Source organism: Rhinoraja longicauda, chromosome 15 (assembly GCF_053455715.1).
Source record: "Rhinoraja longicauda isolate Sanriku21f chromosome 15, sRhiLon1.1, whole genome shotgun sequence".
NCBI lineage: Eukaryota > Metazoa > Chordata > Chondrichthyes > Rajiformes > Arhynchobatidae > Rhinoraja > Rhinoraja longicauda.
Window position 1 is genome coordinate 12219352 of NC_135967.1, and position 20803 is coordinate 12240154.

The following is a 20803-nucleotide window of genomic DNA, read 5'->3' on the forward strand; positions in this document are numbered from 1 at the left end:
AGAAAGAGAAAAAGATAGATAGATAGATAGATAGATAGATAGATATGAAGAGAGATACATAGCGGTAGAGATATATATAACGAGAGAGAGCTGGACAAATATATATATATATATATATATATATAGAGAGAGAGAGAGAGAGAGAGAGAGAGAGAGAGTTATAAAGAGCGAGAGATAGTGAGGGAGAGAAAGAGAAAAAGATAGATAGATAGATAGATAGATAGATAGATAGATAGATAGATAGATAGATAGATAGATAGATAGATAGATAGATAGATAGATGCCATCTATCAATACTCCCAAAATAATTCAAAAATAACAAAACATGACTGAACTTGGTGGTTTTGTAACAGGATGAGTCAGGCCAATGAGAGGCGGTGGGTGGAATCATGTGATGCCGCTTTATGTAACACATTTTTTTGTTCAGCTTGTAGGGTGGTCGGGTGGGAAAGGCACAATGTTGCCGGAGTCAGTGAGGGGCGAGTGATGGGAGGGAATGAGAGGACGATGGGGTCGGAAGGAGGCGGCGGCGGCGGCGGTGGGAGGCAGGAGATGCAGGAGATGCTACAATTAGCCAGCCAGGCATTCGAGGGGAGGAATTTCCAACTGGCCGCCGAGATCTACGAGTGCCAGTTGGAGGCGATGCGCAACGTGCAGGCGGAGGAGAGGGAACAGGAGCTGAGCCTGAGCCTGAGCCATGCACACTGCCTGGCGCTGGGAGGCCGGACGGCCGAAGCGGTGGAGCAGTACAAAGTCTTGTCCCAACGGGGCATCCTCGGACCCCGGCAGCTGGAAGTGCTGGTGGACTGCCTGGCAGAAGGCATGAGGGGCAGCCAGGGCTGGCCGGACGGAGAGCAACCCTCCAGGGGTCTGGTCGGCTGCCCCAGATGCACAGGGACCCTGTACGAGCCGGTCACCCTGCGCTGCGGCCACACTCACTGCAAGAGCTGCCTGGGCACAGCCGGGAGGGACGGCAGAGCCAGAGGCAGAACCAGAGACAGAGCCTCGGCCACTCTCTGCAAACTTTGCAAAGAGAAACTCCCCGGACCCGGCGCCTACAGAATCAACGTGGTCCTCAACAGTTTCTTGAACAAGTACTTCGCTGCGGAAACCAGAGCACTGAGACTCTGAAGGGAAGAACGGACCGTCATGTACAGGAAGAGAAGCGCCGGATCTAGGGATCGGAGTTGTATGTGAAGTTTGTCGTTAGGTAACGAGCATCTGGTAACGTGATTGGGATGGCAAGCTTGCAATCCTTAATTGGGTAGTGAGGAACTACAGATGCTGTTACAATAGTACCAGAAGGTCAGTACATTTGCGTGCAATCTTCTGGAGGTTGGCAGGATAGGATGTGCCGTTCTGTGGAGAGGTAGTTGTGGGGATCGGTTTGGGGGAGGAGAGGGTTGGAGTCTGAACTGAAGGCTTACTATCTTGTAATAGAGGTCGAGAGCTTATAGATAGAGTGTGGGAGAATTTTATCCAGTCAGAGGGTGGTGAATCTGTGGAATTCATTGCCACAGAAGGCTGTGGAGGCCAAGTCAATGGATATTTTTAAGGTGGAGATTGGCAGATTCTTGGTTAGTATGGGTGTGTGGAGTTATGGGGAGAAGGCAGGAGAATGGGGTTTGCGAGGGAAAGACAGATCAACCATGATTGAATGGTGATGTAGACTTGATGGGCCGAATGGCCTAATTGTGCTCCAAGAACCTATGAACTTATGAAAGCGGGTGGTTCGGTTTTGTAATTGGAGATGATAAGGGGTTGGGAGGTAATCAGAGAGACGATTTGCTTGTGGTAAAAAAAATTATATTAGGAAGTGTTACTAAATGAGGGTGTGAGGTATGTGGGGAATATAATATTATAGGATCTGTGTTCTTTTGCTGAGTGTGTGTGGATGGCAAGCTTGCCAATCCTTAATTGGGTAGAAAGGGACTACAGATGCTGGCATATACCAAAGATAGACACAAAGTGCTGGAGTAACTCAGCGGGTCAGGAAACATCTCTGGAGAAAAAGGATGAGTGAAGTTTCGGGTCTGAGGAAGGGTCCCGACCTGAAATGTCACCCATCCCTTTTCTCCAGAGTTGCTGCCTGACCCGCTGAGTTACTCTAGCACTTTGTGTCTGTCCTTAATTGGCCTTGACAAGCTTAATACTTTTTAAACACGCTTAGTGTTTGGAAGGGAAATGACCTTTGTGCCAACCAGATTTTTCTGCACATGTCTGCATTTCAGCTCCACAACAGAATTGTTGTCCTCTATGCCCCAGATTATCAACACAGCTTTCTTTTCCCCTTTAGTATGCATCTTTCCACATCCTGTTTTCACAGTCTAAATATTCTCCTGCTAAATCAATTCTCCTGACTACCTGATACGAGCCAATATTTATGTGCACCGGGTCTGATCTGTAGTGAAAACACAAGTGAAAACACCCCTCTCCCCTGCCCTCCACTCTTTCCCCTCTCCCCTGCCCCCCACTCTTTCCCCTCTCCCCTGCCCCCCACTCTTTCCCCTCTCCCCTGCCCCCCACTCTTTCCCCTCTCCCCTGCCCCCCACTCTTTCCCCTCTCCCCTGCCCCCCACTCTTTCCCCTCTCCCCTGCCCCCCCCACTCTTTCCCCTCTCCCCTGCCTTCCAATCTTTCCCCTCTCCCCGTCCCCTTCCACCCATATCCCTCCCTCTGGCTTTGCATTGCCCTCATCTTCTCTCCTTACCTCACACTTCTTTTGTCTTGTTTAAACCTCAAGCCTTTGTCACTTACTCCACCCATCTGCTAATCAAATCCCCCTCACTGTATCCACCTATCACTTGCCAATCTTGTCTTGTCGCCAGCTCTCTTTTCCAGCCTCCCCCCCCCCCGTTCTAACCAGGGTGGAGAAAGAGTCCTGACCCGAAATGTCGCCTGCCAATTTTCCTCTACAGTTGCTGCCTGACTTGTTGAGTTCCTCCAGCACTTTGTATTTTACAATGGAAGCATCCGCACTAATGGTTTTTCAAGAGTCATAGTGTCATACAGCGTGGAAACAGGCTCTTCGACCCAACTTACCCAGCCAACTAAGATGTCCCATCTACACTAATCCCACCCGCCTGTGTTTGGCCCAAATCCCTCTAAACCTGTTCTATCCATGTATCTGCCTAGACGTTTCTTAAACATTGCGATAGTACCTGCCTCAACTACCTCCTTCGTCAGCTCATTTCTCGCACAACAGTGTGTGTTTCCAGTTTTGTCAGGGTGTGGAGCAAGCAGTGATGGTGTTATATGTCCAAGTCGGCATGGTGCCTTCCCATTCCCACGCTGACCTTTCTGCCCTGGGCCTCCTCCATTGCCAGAGTGAGGCAACACACAAACTTTGCCATCTGCTAATTATCTGCCATTTTTAACACAAAGGAAGATGGTGCTTAGTTTAGTTTGGTTTAGAGATACAGCATAGAAACAGGGCCATCAGCCCACCAAGTCAACGCCGCCCATGGACCATACTTTTTCACTAGCTCTATGTTATCCCTACACATTACACTCTAGGCTAATTAACGTACAAACTCGCACGTCTTTGCGATGTGAGAAGAAACCAGAGCACCCGGAGAAAACCTACACTGTCACAGGATGAACGTGCAAACTCCACACAGACAGCACCCGAGGTCAGGATCCTTCTACATCCCAAAGACATAGTGCAGCTAGTAGAGCTGCTGCCTCTCAGTGCCAGAGACACGAGTTCGATCCTGACGTCAAGTGCTGCCTGTGTGTGGAGTTTGCACATTCTCCCTCTGATCTTGTGGGTTTCCTCCGGTTCCCTCCCACATCACAAAGACCTGCAGGTTTCTAGGTTAATTTATCTAGTCAGAGGGCGGCACGGTGGCGCAGCAGTAGAGTTGCTGCCTTACAGCGAATGCAGTGCCGGAGACTCGGGTTCGATCCTGACTACGGGCGCCGTCTGTACAGAGTTTGTACGTTCTCCCCGTGACCTGCGTGGATTTTCTCCGAGATCTTCGGTTTCCTCCCACACTCCAAAGACATACAGGTACGTAGGTTAATTGACTTGGTAAATGTAAAAATTGTCCCTAGTGGGTATAGGATAGTGTTAATGTGCGGGCGGCGCAGACCCGGTGGGCCGAAGGGCCTGTTTCTGCGCTGTATCTCTAAAAAAAAAATCTAGTGTGGAAATGTGATCAATGGTCGGCGTGGGCTGATGGCCCTGTTCCTGCGCTATGTCTCTAAACCAAACTAAACTAAGCACCATCTTCCTTTGTGTTCGATGGTTGATAATCTGCAACTTCGCATTGTTTCATTTTTTATCAAAACCCTGTCAAATTCTTATTTTTTTTAAAAATACCCATGCAGTAGTTGAAAATCTAAAATTAAAACGGAGAATGTTGGAACATCTCAGCAGGTCAGGCAGCATCTGTGGAAACTGAAACAATCAACGATTTGGGTCTGTAGCCCTTCTTTGGACAGAAGTTCTGACTTTTTCCCCACAGGTGCTGCCTGAGTTTTCCCAGCGTTTTCTGTTTTTTTTTTTTCTTTCAGTCAAACATTTTGTATTTTTTTAAAAAGTCACTTTCTCTTCACTTTTGGCATTGAATTGTCTATGCTTTGACCCGATGTGTTGCATGATCCAGCTGAACCTTAAATGAGGATCAATTGGTGAGAAGGTTTTTTTATTTTGAGAGCACAGTTGACAAACGACAGTGTAATGATTTGATGATGTTATTCAAAAATGGTCATGCCATGAATTTTGTGGATAAGTATCATAAGTCAAGAGTTTTTAATTGCCTTGCGCGCTGACAACGGAACAGTGAAAGACTTAGTAGTGGCAGCATAATAGACCTGCATCACCATACACATAGACAATACAGACACTTCCTGATTGGCGCATTTGGCGACTTCTGTAAAGGCGTGCTTATGTAAACCATTCTGCACTCAGTCCCAAGTGCAATCAAGGCAGTTTGTAATTTCCACAACACTGCGATCACTCAAGTTTACATCGGAAACAAGCCGGCAATGGTGGTGGTGCCCCGGACACAGCCAGATGCGACAGTTAGTACTCTCAGTATCGTAGTCATACAGTGTGGAAGCAGGCCCTTTGCCCCACCTTGCCCAAGCCACCCAACATGTCCCATCTACACCAGTCGCACCAGCCTGCGTTTCGCCCATATCCCTCTAAACTTGTCCTATCCATGTACCAGTCTGTAATTGCTTCTCAAAAATGTTGTGATGGTCCCTGCGTCAACTACCTCCTTCAGGAGCAGGTCGTTCCATACAACCACCACCCTTTGTGTGGAAAAAGTTGCCCCTCAGTTTCCTATCAAATCTTTCCCCCTCCACCTTAAACCTTTGCCCTTTGGTTCTCGATTCCCTTACTCAAGGCAAGAGACTCTACCCGATCCATGATTTTATACAATTTAGACTAAAGTGAGTTATTTTGGGCAGGTGGGTGGGGAAGGTGATTCCAACATGTAAAATGTGACTTGCATAAGGGATCATGGGATGTAACCCTTGTGTTAGTTGGGAGTGCCTGTATTATAATAAATAAAATTAAATGAAATATTAGCCCCAATACTAGTGCAAAAAAACCCCAGTAGTCCTGAGTACAACCAAGGACAGTCCACAGTTCATATTTGCTGCTCGTGGATAAATATAGGGCGGCACAGTGGAGCACTTGGTAGAGCCACAGCATCAAAGACCCAGAGACCAGGTTTGTTCCTGACCTCCGGTGCTATCTGTGTGGAGTTTGCACGTTCTCCCCATGAGGGCGTGGGTTTCCTCAGGGTGCACAAAGAGTGGTGGGTGCCTAGAACACACTGCCAGGGAAGATGGTGGAAGTAGATACCATGGTAGAGGCATGTAGACAGGCACATGAGCATGAACAATGGTGGGACATAGACCATGTTCAGGCAAACAGGATCAGCTTAAAATGGCATCATGGTTGGCACAAACCATGGGCCGAAGGATGTGTACCCATGCTGTGCTGTTCTATGTTCTATGTTCTATATTCTCATATCAACCCTGTTCATTTGTGGGCCTGAATTGTATAAAGGCGATGCAATGAGAGAGCTTTCATTTTCCTTTCCTTAAAAACATCAGTTGAGTTTTTAGCAATCCCTATAATCACTTCAATGGCTATCAGCTACATTTAGTGACAGATTAAAAGTTAATATCGTGAAGTGTCCCGGAATGAATGAGAGATCGCGTTGGGTAGATGTGACAGCTCGTGTGCTGTCTGTGTGAAGTTTGCACGTTCTCCCTGTGACCGCGTGCGTTCCTCCGGGTGCTCCCGTTTCCTCCCACATCCCAAAGACGCGGGTGTTTGTAGGTTAATTGGCTGCTGTAAATTTCAGTGACATGTATAGATTTCTGAGGTTCATAAACAGAGACCCAGGATACAAAAGCAAGGAAGTTATAAACTGCAAAGTTTGGTTCTAACCATTTCTGTGAAGGTCAGATACAGGGTCTGGAAAGATCTACTGGATGGATAGATTTAAGCTGCAATGTCAGACCGAGAAACAGGGACTGGTTTTTTAAAAGTTTAGTTTAGAGATACAGCGCAGAAACAGGCCCTTCGGCCCACCGAGTCCACTCCGGCTAGCGATCCCTGTACATCAGCACTGTCCTACACACCAGGAACAATTTACAATTTTTACCAAAGCCAATGAACCTGCAAACCTGAATGTCTCTCGTGTGTGGGGTACCCGGGGAAAACCTTCGAGGTCACAGGGAGAGTGTACAAACTACATACAGACAGCACTCGTAGCCGGGATCAAACCCCTGTCTCTGACGCTGTAAGGCAGCAACTCTCTCATTGTGCCCCTTCTTGGGGTAAACGTGAGAGATAACTTGAATGAGGTGGGCAAAATCATGCGTGGTTGTATCTGGGTTGACAATAGACAATAGGTGCAGGAGGAGGCCATTCGGCCCTTCGAGTCAGCACCGCCATTCAATGTGATCATGGTTGATCAATCAGTACCCCGTTCCTGCCTTCTCCCCATACCCCCAGGTTGAGAAAAGAAGGCTGTTTCCATTAGCATACCATGAAACATAAATGGGTGGCATGGCTGGTAAAGCTGCTGCCTCACAGTGATAGAGACCTGGATTCGCTCCTGACCTTGGGTGCTGTCTGTGTGGAGTTCGGACATTCTCCCTGTGATCACGTGGATTTGCACCAGATGCTCCGGTTTCCTCCCATATCCCAAAGACATTCAGTTTTGTTGGTTAATTGACCGTAGTAAATTGCCACTGGTATTTACGGAGTGGATGAGAAAGAGGGATAACACAGAACTAGTGTGAATGGGCAATCGCTGGCCAGCGTGGACCCGGTGGGCTCTAGAGCCTGTTTCCATGATGTGTCTCTAAACTGAACTAAATCATTCCAAAGTGGTACAAAAGAAAGATTTTCTTTTTAAGCCAAGAGTTATTCTGATCTGGACTTTGCTCTTACATTGACTGTGGAAACAAAGTTACTCAGGAGGGAATTGGCTTTACAATAGAGAGAGAATAATTTACAGGGCTGTATGAAAGAGCAGGGAAATGTATCAGGTGGGATTGCACCATGAAGCGCCAACATCGACCTGATGGGCTGAATAGCCCCTATGTACCGTGGTTTTGTGATTTGTTTAGTGTGGAACTCAAACGTGTATCTCTGGAATATCAGGTTTACTAATCAAATAACATAACAACTGAGTTATCTAGAACCTATTTTTAAATTGAGGTTAATAGAACAGGGTGTGTTATATAAGATGTGATCCTGCCTTTTGTCCCATGGTTATATTGCAGCTCTTGTATAACCCCATTGGAAGAACTGGGTCAACAGAAGCGTCAAATTTGTGGACCAGTTAAAATGCAATTTAAAAAATTTAATTGATATAAATAAGACAGCTTAAGTGATTAAAAAAAAATAATAATAACGCATTATTTCTTTATAACTTTCATTTTTAGTTTAGCGATACAATGCGGTAACAGGCCCTTCGGCCCACCGAGTCCACACCAACCAGTGATCCCCGCACTCTTACCACTATCCTACACACTTTTCGGACAATTTTTACTATTTTACCGAAGCCAAATAACCTACGTCCTACGTCCTTGGAGTGTGGAAAGAAACCAGAGATCGCGGAGAAAACGCACGCATGTTACGGGGAGAAGGTACAAACTCCGTAGAGACAGCAACCGGAGTCAGGATTGAACCTGGGTCTTTGGCGTTGTAAGGCAGCAACTCCATCGTTTCGCTAACGTGTTGGCCCTTTAGTTAACAACTTATAAATTTAAAAAACAGCCAAAAGACTTACTTGGAGAAATCATTTTCTTTTCACAAATTAAGCTTTGTTTCAGCTATAACTATTGATAATACAGTTTTATTTCAGTTTTATACAGCATGTAGCCATCAAAACGCATCTGGACTGCTGAGTAATTCCATCTGTTTGCTAAATCCCTTTATCAGTGATGTTATCGATGGTGGTTGGTGGTTTAGTCTGGCGTTAGCATGGCTTTCAATGTGTTTGTGTCAGTTTTAGAATTCATTTCTATCAAATTATACTTTATTAAGATGGAAGGCTGGTATAAATTGAAATAACCCTAAAAAACAAATTACCTATCCATGTTCTCCAGGGATGCTGGCTAACCATTTAAGTTACTCCAGCATGTTGTATTTTTTTTAAAAAACAACATTGCAGTTCCTTGTTTCTATGGCATTAGTTTAGTTTAGAGATTCAGCATAGAAACGGGTCCTTCAGTCCACCAGCGATGACCGTACACACTAGGGACAATTTGCAGAAGCCAGTTAACCGACAAACCTGCTCATCTTCGGAATGTGGGAGGAAACGAGAGAAAGCCCATGTGGTCACAGGGAGAACGTACAAACAGCACCCGTAATCGGGATCAAACCCGGGTCTCTGGAGATGCAAGGCAGCAACTCTACCACTGCTCCAATATTGATTTATCATTGTCACGTGTGTTGAGACGTAGTGAAAAGCTTTGTTTTGCCAGCTCTCCGGGCACTTGACTCAAATGATACCTGAGCAGATCGTACCTAAACTCTTGTTCTACAACTGTTTGATAAAGACATTAATTGAAAGAGGGTAAGTCAGTACAAGGAGTGTCAAAGAGAGGCCAGTTTTGATCTCGCAGAGGTGTACAAAATCATGAGAGGAATAGATTGGGTAGATGCACAGAGTCTCTTGCCCAGAGTAGGAGAATCGAGAAGCAGAGGACATAGGTTTAAGGCATGTGGGGAAAGATTTAATAGGAACCTGAGGGGTAACTTTTTCACACAGAGTGGTAGGCATATGGGACGAGCTGCTGGAGGAGGGAGTTGAGGCAGTGATTATTGCAGCGTTTAAGAAGCTTTTAGACAGGTACCTGGATGGGACAGGTTTAGAGGGATATGGGCCAAATGCCGGCAGGCGGGGTGAGAGTAAATGGGACGTTGCTCGCCATGGGCAAGTTGGGCTGAAGAGTGTGTTTCCACTCTGTATGACTATGAACAGCTGGCCTGACAAACTTTTGCCACATGCCCAATAGCTGAGGCATCACGGTCAGAAATATGCAGGGATCGGAGGGATGTGAGTCACGTGCAGGCAGAGGAGATTAGTTTATCTTGACATCATGTTTGGCACAGATATCATGGGCCAGAAGATCTGTTCCTGTGCTGTACTTTAAATTTTTGTCTGACTCTTTCCAAAGAAAATATGAATGGTTCCGTAGATGCAATCAATGTAAGCCCAACTTGTACATCTGAGGAGGTGAGGTTAAATTTAAACACATAAGAAACACCAGTAGGAGTTGGCCATTCGGCCCCTCATGCCTTATGTACTAACCCACTTTCACTTGATTATATCTAAAAAATCAATTGACATGTCTTGAATAACAACAGAAAGTATTGCAAAACCTCAGCAGGTCAAGCAGCATCTGTTTCTCCTGGATGCTCTGGTTTCCTTCCACATCCCAAAGCTGTGCTGTTTTCCAGGTTAATTGGCCTTGATAAAATTTCCCCTAGTGTATAGGGGATGGATTTGAAAGTGGAATAACATAGAACTAGTGTGAAGGGGTAATTGCTGGTCGGCATGGACTCGATGGGCCGAAGGGGCATCCATGCTGTATCTCTTAAACGCTTAACAAAGCCCAGGATTGGACATCATTGTCTTCCACTTCTGAACAAGAAATCATACATAATGCACATATACTACAGTCTGAATATACATCAGTCTGAAGAAGGGTCTCGACCCGAAACGTCACCCATTCCTTCTCTCCTGAGATGCTGCCTGACCTGCTGAGTTACTCCAGCATTTTGTGAATAAATACCTTCGATTTGTACCAGCATCTGCAGTTATTTTCTTATACTGCATGAAGTGGTCATCCATCTGCTCAGTGTATTGCTAACAAATTCTTGTGGTATTGACATAGAATAACGTCTGTTCAAACTGCAAAAGAATTTGACATGAATGTATCAACTGTTCTCGATAACGTGCCAATCTGGAATCAGTCGAAAGTCATCTCCACTCTGGGTTTGAAGGACTGGGTGCTCTCTGTGTGTTTGCATGTTCTCTCTGTGATCGCGTGGGTTTCCTCTGGGTGCTCTGGTTTCCTCCAACATCCCAAAACCGTGTGTTCGGGCTTGTAGATTCTGTAAATTGCCCTTGGTGGGGGGAACTGGATGAGGAACTGGAACTAATGATAACATAGAATAACAGGAGATCGATGGCCGACATGGACTCGGTGGGCCGAAGGGTCTGTTTCCATGCTGTTTCTCTAAACTAAGTACTCGAAATGTGGCTATTCTAAAGTCTTGTACAAGTCCTCACTGTGCTGTCCTTAACTTTGGGCACAGTTGAACCACTTGATTATTGTTGCCAAAATGGAATACATTTTACTTGTAATCCACATATAATTTCTTAAATCTTAACCACTGCCTGCTTACTGCCCTACTTTTTAAAGTATTTTTCCAGATTTCCATAAGCACGGCTTCATATTTGCTTTATTCATGTTATAGATCCTTGTTTCACTTTGAAATAAATCATTATTTTAAAAAAATATAACATTCTATCAAATTGTGATCGTGGTTCCCTCAAGATTCCTTCACACTTGCATCTTACAGCTTGCCCTTCTCATTATATAAATCTAATAGAGCCTGGTACCTCATAGGCTGCTTAAGCATCCTGAAGTGGAAAACCATCTCTTCTATGTTCTGTGACTTATTCCTCTGGCCATTCGTTTAACTTTTCTAGTTTAGTTTTAGAGATACAGCACGGAAACAGGCCCTTCAGCCCACCTAGTCCGTGCCGACCAGCGATCACCCCGTACACTAGCACTGTCCCACTCCCTCGGGCCAATTAACAATTCGTTTTTAATCAAAGCCAATTAACCTACAAACCTGTACGTCTTTCAAATGTGGGAGGAAACCGGAGGTCCCAGAGAAACCCCACGCGGTCACGAGGAGAATGTTGAAACTCCGTACAGGCAGCACCCATAGTCAGGATCAAACCCCAATCTCTGGTGCTGTAGGCAGCAACCTTGCAGCTGTGCCACAGTGCCACTCAGTTTAAGAGGAGAATTCAAGTCAACCTTGATTATTGTATTAACAGCATATATAATTATATTACAACAGCAGATATATTATTCCACTAACTAACTTCATTGTAAGAAAATTAATTGATGCCAATAATGGGAAAGGTTTAGAGTGAAAGGAACAAATTTGTTAGTGCATAGATAGGACTTTATTTGTTGGAGCGCAGGAGGATAAGGGAAGATTTCATATATTTATTTATTTATTTATTTATTTTTCTTCACCTATTTATTTATTTATCTATTTATATGCATATTTATATATTTTATTTATTTAAAATCTTCCCTCAGCCTCCTGCAATGCTGCCTTACAGCGCTGCCTTATGGCGCCAGAGACCCGGGTTTGATCCTGAGTACGGGTGCTTTCTGTACCCATCTATCACTTGCCATCCTTTGTCCCACCCCCATCTCTCCTCCAGCCTTACCCTGCCCCACCCCACCTCCACCGAAATCACTCTTGCGACGGGCGCTGATCCCAAACTTCACCTATCCATGTTCTCCAGAGATGCTGCCTGACCCGCTGAGTCACACCCGCACTTTGTCTTTTTCTGTAAACCAGCGTCTGCCGTTCCTCGTGTCTCTGTTTTCATCTCTGTGTGGTTTGTTTACAGCACCCAGAGACCATTTGCTACTGAGCAACCGTGCACAAATCAATGCGAGTATGAAATACTTTGAAGATGCGTTGCATGATGGGAATGCTGCCTGCATCCTCCAATCCACCTGGTCCAAAGTAAGGTCGCACTCAAAGCTCCCCTTGTTCCCTTCCACACATCGTTACAACCTTCCGCGGTACGTTGAACGACCAGCCATACTTGCGTTCTGAACAACAAATGTGTTTTATGATCAGGGTCACCTAAGAAAAGCGCAAGCCCTTGCTGGACTACAGAAAATGGACCAGGCATTGAAGGAGTATATTATATGCATCGCTTTAGATTCGCAAAATAAAACGGCGAAATCAGAAGCTCAAAAGGTAATCAAATTTTCGTTGCGTCCAAAGGTCTTTGTGTATGTAAAATTAAGACCGTTTCATTTAGCATAGATTGAAATATCATAAACTCAAATTCGTAAAGTCTTTTAAGGAACGCAGAGGGAGTAGAATAGACAACCTCAAGAATAGACAACCTCAAGAATAGACAACCACTCATTTGGACTTGGTATGGGTATTGGATTATTATTGTCTTGTGTATCAACATACAGTGAAAAGCTTTTTTGCATGCTATTTAATGAAATAATTTCACACCACACGAGTGCAGTTAGGAAATACACGTACAACGGGTAGTGCGAAAAGAAAAATACTAAACTGTTGAATATAGTTTTAGTTTAATTTAGAGAAATTAAGCATGGACACTGGCCCTTAAGCCCACAGAGCCCACGCTGACCATCGGTCACCCATTCGCACTAGTACTATGCTATCCCAATTATTAATTCACTCCCCACACAATATCCATTGTCTTGGCCTCCACAGCCGTCTGTGGCAATGAATTCCTCAGATTCACCACCCACCGACCAAAGAAATTCCTCCTCGTCTCCTTTCTAAAGGTACGTCCTTCTATTCTGAGGCTGTGCCCTCTGGTCCTGGACTCTCCTATTAGTGTAAACATCCTCTCCGCATCCAGTCTATCCAGGCCTTTCACTATTCAGTAAGCTTCAATAAGGTCCCACCTCATCCTTTCAAACGACGCCAAAGCTATTGCTGTCTGATGAAGACTTGAAAATGTTGATAACATTCAGTAGGTGAGGTGGCATCTGCAGAAAGAGAGCCCAGATTAATCTTTCAGGTTGAAGAATCTCCATGAGAACCTATTTCCCACCTCAGATGCTCCCTGATTCTGCTTGGGTCGCATTTGAGCCCCTCTGAGGGGGCGCTGTGAACTGTTTATGTATTTGCTGTTATGTTTGTGTGCCATTGTTGGTTTGTTTTTTAGTACCTGAACTGATGTACAGCACTTTGGTCAACGTGGGTTGTTTTTAAATGTGCTATACAAATAAAATTGACTTGACTTGACACTAGGGGCAATTTACAGAGGCCAATTAAAAAAAAATTTCAAGTCAAGTCATCTTTATTTGTCACATACGTATACAAGATGTGCAGTGAAATGAAAGTGGCAACGCCTGCGGATTGTGCTAAAACTACAAAACAGAATAGAAAAAAAAAATTTAACACAAAAAAAAAATTAATACAGTAAATTAAATTAGTCCCTGGTGATATGAGAGTTATCATCCTGATGGCCTGTGGGAAGAAACTCCGTCTCATCCTCTTGTTTTCACAGCGTGACAGCGGAAGCGTTTGCTTGACCGTAGCAGCTGGAACAGTCCGTTGCTGGGGTGGTAGGGGTCCATCATAATGTTGCTGGGTCTGGATCTGCACCTCCTGATGTATAGGTCCTGCAGGGGGCGAGTGTAGTTTCCATAGTGCGTTCAGCCGAACGCACTACTCTCCGCAATTAATCTACAACCCAGCATGTATTTGGGATGTGGGAGGAAACGTATATATTATCTATATATTTATTATTATAGATCTTGTATACATTGATACACAATTTATATCAATTATACAGCATTGTAGCATTACAGTTCCAGAGAAAAAAATAAAATGTTTGCAATAAGGTGAATTAGAACATAAAACATATAACATTAGAATAGGAATAGGCCGGTCGACCCACAATGTTTGTACTGAACACACTGCCAGCATAAATAAATCTAATCTACCTACACATGATCCATATCCCTCCATTCCTTGCATATCCGTGTACCTTTCTAATAGCATCTTAAACACCATTATCATAACTACCTCCACTGCCACCCCTGGCAGTACATTTCAGGCCCATTCCAGTGTAAACAAAGACTTGCCCCCACACATCTCCTTTATCTTATCTTATATTATACGACTTGGCCAGTTATCACAGAAATCTAATTTCTAACAAAGCTATATTAACTTCAGTTTTGAAATTTTCATTTGATTACCAATCTGCAGAACTTTTTAAGAGAGGAAATTGCAGATTCGCACTAAAAGCTCTAAGTGAAGAAATGATTCCTGCCATCACTCATAAAGAACTCCCTCCAACACTGGGTCATTAATGTTGTGTCAGCTCAGACATTCTCTCAGCTGGACATTATTTCATTAGACTTTAGGGATGCAGCGTTGCAACAGGCCCTTCAGTCCATCGAGTCCGTGCTGACCAACGATCACCCCATACACTAGCATTATCCCCATGCTAGGGACAATTTACAGTCGCCAAACCTTCTAACCTACCACCTGCACATCTTTGGAGTGTGGGAGGAAGGCGGATCACACAGAAGAAACCCACGCGGTCACAGGGAGAATGTGCAAATTCTGTACAGACAGCACCTGTAGTCAGGGTCGAACCCAGGCCTGTGGCGCTGTAAGGCAGCAACACTACTGCTGCGCCACCCTACAGCCCTGGTCAGTTTACTCAGTTATTGTGCAGGTGTCTTAAATTGGGAAGCTGGTACATCAGAAAAAACGTGGAACTCCTTCCATTTACAGATGTAAAAAGCAAATGCATTCAGAGTGTAGTTTTTGTAACCTTTCAAACCTGGAACATCTGATCAAAACCGAATGTGTGCAACAGATGCATTTTATTTTCTGTGCTCCTTTCAAGCAGATTTATTTCAATATAGAGCAATTTGTAGACCGGGTTAGAATTCATTGTCACCAGATTTCAAAACAAAAGAGAATTTTGATTTCAAAACAAAAGAGAATTTTGAAAATTGAAATATGAAATTTGAAAAATAAGATTTTTTTTTAAAGAGAATTTGATTTCAAAACAAAAGAGAACTTGTCATGCTTTTGCAGATCCTGAGTGATTTCCTTTCACCCATTGCGAAAAATATGCGTCAATGCTTGCCTGATACGATGCATCTCACATCTCCACGTTCTCGAATTAAAGGTATTGTCAATTCTCTCAGCTCCAGCAATGCATTAGAAAACGTGCGCAAGGTAAGTGTGAGAAAAGTGGATATGATATTTCATCCTCTACATAGATGATTGTTTGAAAGAATAGAAGCCACTGTTTTCCCTTCCACGGGAATCTCTGTTTCTTTTGTTATAAATAGAGCCAGGATTTTTCCATTAGTGCCTTTTTATGCCTTTTTTGATGATTTCAGCAAGATAATGCCCTTTTCACGATCGTGCCTAAATCAGCCATTTTTTGCCGTGTTAACGTAACTTACAAGAAAATTTCCACCACCGGTGCGAAACCAGGGGTGCAACCATCGGCCCTTCATTCGTGGGTAGTGGACGAGGCCCCAGTCTTTTACCTTTTTGCTTGCCTATCTCAGAGATTTTTAGCGCCTAAACATTCTGGCTCTAGTTATAAATAGTCAAACATCTAAAACATCTAGTCTAACCCTGTGCCACGGAGCACTTACATTCCTACAAAACTGTCTGTATCAATTTTCCACAATGTGAACTCTATTTTTCCCACCAAATCCCATGTTACAAGTGGAGATGTGTCCTCACAAGCTGGTTTTCTCTCAACAGTAATGCCCCCTTGGGTAAGAGCTGAGGAAACTCTGATTGTGTGGTAAGCAGAAAGAGAAAAGTTTTTTTTGTTTTAATAACTAGAAATGGATGCCACATCATTGTACAAGCATCATTTGAAGAGTTGGCTTTGGCGGTTTCCAAAGCAAATCCCTTAAACGGCTTCCTGCTGTGAGCTGAGAACCTGCAATTGTCCTTATTGAATCAGCTCCATTCTCAAAATGCAATATTTTTTTGCACACAAGTTCTGTGAGAACAAATTTTTATTCTGCATCTCCAAACGATTAGTAACGATTTGTGAGTCCCAAAGAGATGAATTTCCATTGGCAGAACTGTGTGAGTTCACTGCATTTGCATTTACACAAACCCCATTTAGAGTTGTTAAAATGGGACTGGAATGGGAGGAGTGAGAGTTGGTAGGATAGAAGATAATAGAGAGTTAAGAAGAGAGCATTCCATGTCGAGATTTGAGCACGATAAGAGTTTTTTGTTAAAATCTGGTCACAACCTCCTCGGGGAAAGACCAGTTAGATGGTAAATAAAACACTTTATCACTCTTGTTCTACAGTGCCTGAAGTCATGATATTCTGAGGGAAGCCCTTTCATAAACAAGAATGGCATAAATGTTCTGTGGTAGTTCAACAAGCTCTAAATTGAACAATGCTTCGCTTGTTAAGCTACTTGGAGTATTTTGAGTTGTTTTTTTTTAAATTGCAAAGCTGTGGTCTTGTAGGATAAGATGTGGAAATGAGCTTATTGTCTTTACTGTCTTGAAGGAAAACCTAGCTACAGATGACATCTGTGTTAAGAAAGAATGGAAGGCTCATTCATATGGTAATTTGACCAAGGCAGATCAAATGATGGATGACAACAAAGATCCACTGAAGACCTCAACTGCCCAGGCAGCCTTGACGAGTCCTGAACAAAGGAACACACAAAAAAACAAATATGACTTTGTTAAAGACGACAAGGCTGAGATAACTGAAGACAACAGCAAATGCTTCAAGCGAGGTATGGCTATCAGTCACACTAATCCATGGGAGTTAAACTGATTTATTTAACGGCATTTATTTTATTTTAGTGGCAGCACGGTTTGGACGCGGTGGGGTGAAGGGCGTGTTTCCACACTGCATCTCTAAAGTCTTAAGGCGCTACAGTGGAATAACTCTATTGATCATTTATGAAATGGATTTTCATTTGTGCTTTGGAGATGACTTTCTACAATTTATACTGGACGGCTCTAATCATTGGAGCCATATTTTTGATTGATTGAAAGATGCAGCATGGTACCTGGCCCTTCAGCCCACTGAGTTCATGCTAACCATCGATCACCCATTCACACTAGTTCTATTTATCCTACCATCGCTACACACAACACACGAGGGCTACACCCTATGCCAATTAACCCACAAACTCGCACGTCTTTGTGATGTGGGAGGAAATCGGAGCTCCCTGAGAAAACCCATGCATCACAGGGAGAACAAGCAAACTCCACTCAGTCCCTGAGTCAGGATCGAACCCGGGGTTTCTGGCGCTGTCAGGCAGCAGTTCTACCAGCTACGCCACTGTGCTGCCCCTTTTCTCTCTTTTTTATGCACTGTCCAATATGTTTCCCAAAACATTGTGCAGCAGTTTCAAAGACCTAATTTTGCCTTCCCCAGATGTGCTTATTTACAGCTTATCACTCTACAGTCCTACCTGAAACAAGGTCACTTGGTGTATTCTTTATCACAGTCGTTCTTCAAAATCCATTAAAATTTGAGCCTGGAAACCGTCAAAGTTTATTTATATAATGAGGTTTAGGTTTATTACTGCTTTTATTAGCTTTAGAAGGATGATGAAGGACCTCTTTGAAACTTACTGAATAGTGAAAGGCCTGGATAGAGTGGATGTGGAGAGGATGATTCCACCAGTGGGAGAGTCTAGGACCAGAGGTCATGGCCTAATTTTGTTCCTATAACTTATAAACTTATGAGTGCAGTGAAAAGCTTTGTTTTGCATGTCATCCAATCAAATCAGATAATACATACATGAATACAACAAGCCAAACACACATCCAATATAAAGACTGAAGAGAAAAATACAGAATATAGTTCTCAGCATTGATAGAGCTCTTAAGGATAGCGGAGTCAGGGGGTATGGGGAGAAGGCAGGAACGGGGTATTGATTGAGAATGATCATCCATGATCACATTGAATGGTGGTGCTGGCTCGAAGGGCCGAATGGCCTACTCCTGCACCTATTGTATATTGTCTATTGTCTATTGTAGCGTAGCAGTTCTGGACACAAAATCACCACCAACTGAGGTCCCAGAACAGATCCTATTTCTTCTCAGCTGTTATCAGGCAACTGAACCGTCCTCACACCAACTAGAGATATGTAATGCCCCACCATCTACCTCATTGGAGACCTTCGGACAATCATTAATGAGACTTTACTGGACATTATCTTTCATTGATCGTTATTCCCATTACCATATAATCTGTACACTGTGGACGGCTTAATTGTAATCATGTATAGTCTTTCCACTGACTGGTTAGCACGCAACAAAAATGCGTTTCACCGTACCTTGTTACACTTTAGTCTTTTAGACTTTCAAGAGACAGTGTAGAAATAGGCCCTTCGGTCCACCGGGTCCATGCCGACCTGTGATCACCCGTATGCCAGCAATATCCGACACACCAGGGAAAATTTGCAATTTTACAGAAGCCAATTAACCGACAAAGGTACATCTTTGGAGTGTGGGAGAAATCCCACGCGGTCACAGGGAGAATGTACAAACTCCGCACAGACAGCACCTGTAGTTGGGATTGAACCCGGGTCTCTGGCGCTGTACGGCAGCAGCTCTACCGCTGCGTCACCATGTCACACTACACGTGTCAAGAATCAACAAAACTAAACTAAACTAGATCTCTCAAACCTCCAGTCAGAATAACACACGGCCACCACAACCCTCTGCACCTTGTTTGGGGTCAAAAGGCTGGTTGAATGGTGGATATACTTTGAGGAGTCCAATCTAGTAAAGACTGAGGTTGGAGGGAGGTTACACAGACTATCCAGTCTCCTATTTTAAATCTTTCTAAAGGTGAAATGGTTTTCAGTGTGTATTACATTACAGAGTTTGACTGATGTACTTTACAATGTTTGATTCAAATGCACAGCTAGAAAACAGAGTCCCAGCAGAGAACATGATGACCGATCAAACCTCGTGGATCCATCTGACCTGGAGTGCTCATTGTGTATGAGGTATTCATGAGTTTCTATCCATTTGTAATTGTTATTCCATCTACATTTGTTAGATTTTTAAAATAAGTGACGTGTTTAAGTTTAGTTTAGTTTAGAGATGCACCATGTTTTCGGAAAGATATTGTCAAGCTTGAAAGGTTTCAGAAAAGATTTACGAGGATGTTGCCAGGACTAGAGCGTGTGAGCTAAAGGGAGAGGTTTAGTAGGCAGGAGGATGAGGGTGATCTTATAGAGGTGTACAAGATCATGAGAGGAATAGATCGGGTAGATGCACAGAGTCTTTTGCCCAGAGTAGGGGAATTGAGGACCAGAGAACATAGGTTCAAGGTGAAGGGGAAAAGATTTAATAGGAATCTGAGGGGTAACTTTTTCACACAAAGGGTGGTGGGTGTATGGAACAAGCTGCCAGATGAGGTAGTTGAGGCTGGGACTATCCCAGTTTAAGAAAAATTCAGACAGGTACATGGATAGGATGGGTTTGGGGATATGGGCTAAGCGCTGGCAGATGGGACTCGTGTAGTTGGGACATGTTGGCCGGTGTGGGCAAGTTGGGCCAAAGGGCCTGTTTCCACACTGTATCACTCTATGACTCTATATAGCGTGGAAAGAGATCCTTCAGCCCACCAGCGATCCCCGCGCACTAATGCTAACCGACACATACTAGGGGCAATTTACAATTTTACCAAAGCCAATCAACCTACAAATCTGTACGTCTTTGTGGGAGGAAACCAAAGCATCCAGAGAAAACCCAAGCAGGTCACGGGGAGAACGTACAAACTCCGTACAGACAGCACCACCATTTCTGGAGTTCCCAAAATATCTTTCCAATCACAAAGTTATTTGGAAATCAAATTATTGTTATCATGTAGAAAATAAGCAGCCAATATTCGTTCCTCAAGTTTCCAAACACCCACTGTGATAGTTGCCTTTTATTCTTATGAACGAACCATATGTTCCTAATCAGATGTGCAGCACTGGGTTGTTTTTAAATGTGCTATACAAATAAAATTGACTTGACTTGACTTGATATGTTCTTGGGTGCTCAAGAACCCCAAAATGCTCTTCCAGGATTCAGATTATAACTTAATGCTGAGTTGATTATATTAAAAGATAGGCAGAATAGAGCAAAACACAACAGTTGGAGGAACTCAGCGGGTCAGGCAGCATCTGTGGAAGCAATATTTTGGGTTGGAACCCTTTAGGGATACAGCGTGAATACTGGCCATTCGGCCCATCGAGTCCAGTAATCATCTCGCTGACCAGTAATCATCCCGTACACTTGCACTATCCTACATACTAGGGGCAATTTACAGAGGGCAATTAACCCACAAACCTGTACGTCTTTAGGGAGTGGGAGTGGGAGGAAACCGGATCACCCCGAGAAAACCCACATGGTCACAGGGAGAATGTACAAACTGCGTACAGACAGCGCCCATGGTCAGGATCGAAACCTGGGTCCAATCAAAGTGTTAAATATATTATATTAGCCTTCATCTTCATAGCATCGTTTGCCC

The 20803-nt window shown here is 43.9% G+C and overlaps 1 protein-coding gene across 1 annotated transcript in view; it reads left to right on the top strand.

Moving 5' to 3' along the window:
- Nucleotides 1–486: 486 nt before the first annotated feature.
- The window catches only part of LOC144600526 (LON peptidase N-terminal domain and RING finger protein 3-like), a 37956-nt gene continuing 17639 nt past the window's right edge, over nucleotides 487–20803 (top strand). The window contains 6 exon segments of the mRNA XM_078412197.1: nucleotides 487–1210; nucleotides 12151–12269; nucleotides 12387–12509; nucleotides 15357–15500; nucleotides 16820–17054; nucleotides 19205–19289. Of these exon segments, the coding sequence (XP_078268323.1) occupies nucleotides 487–1210; nucleotides 12151–12269; nucleotides 12387–12509; nucleotides 15357–15500; nucleotides 16820–17054; nucleotides 19205–19289 (1430 nt within the window).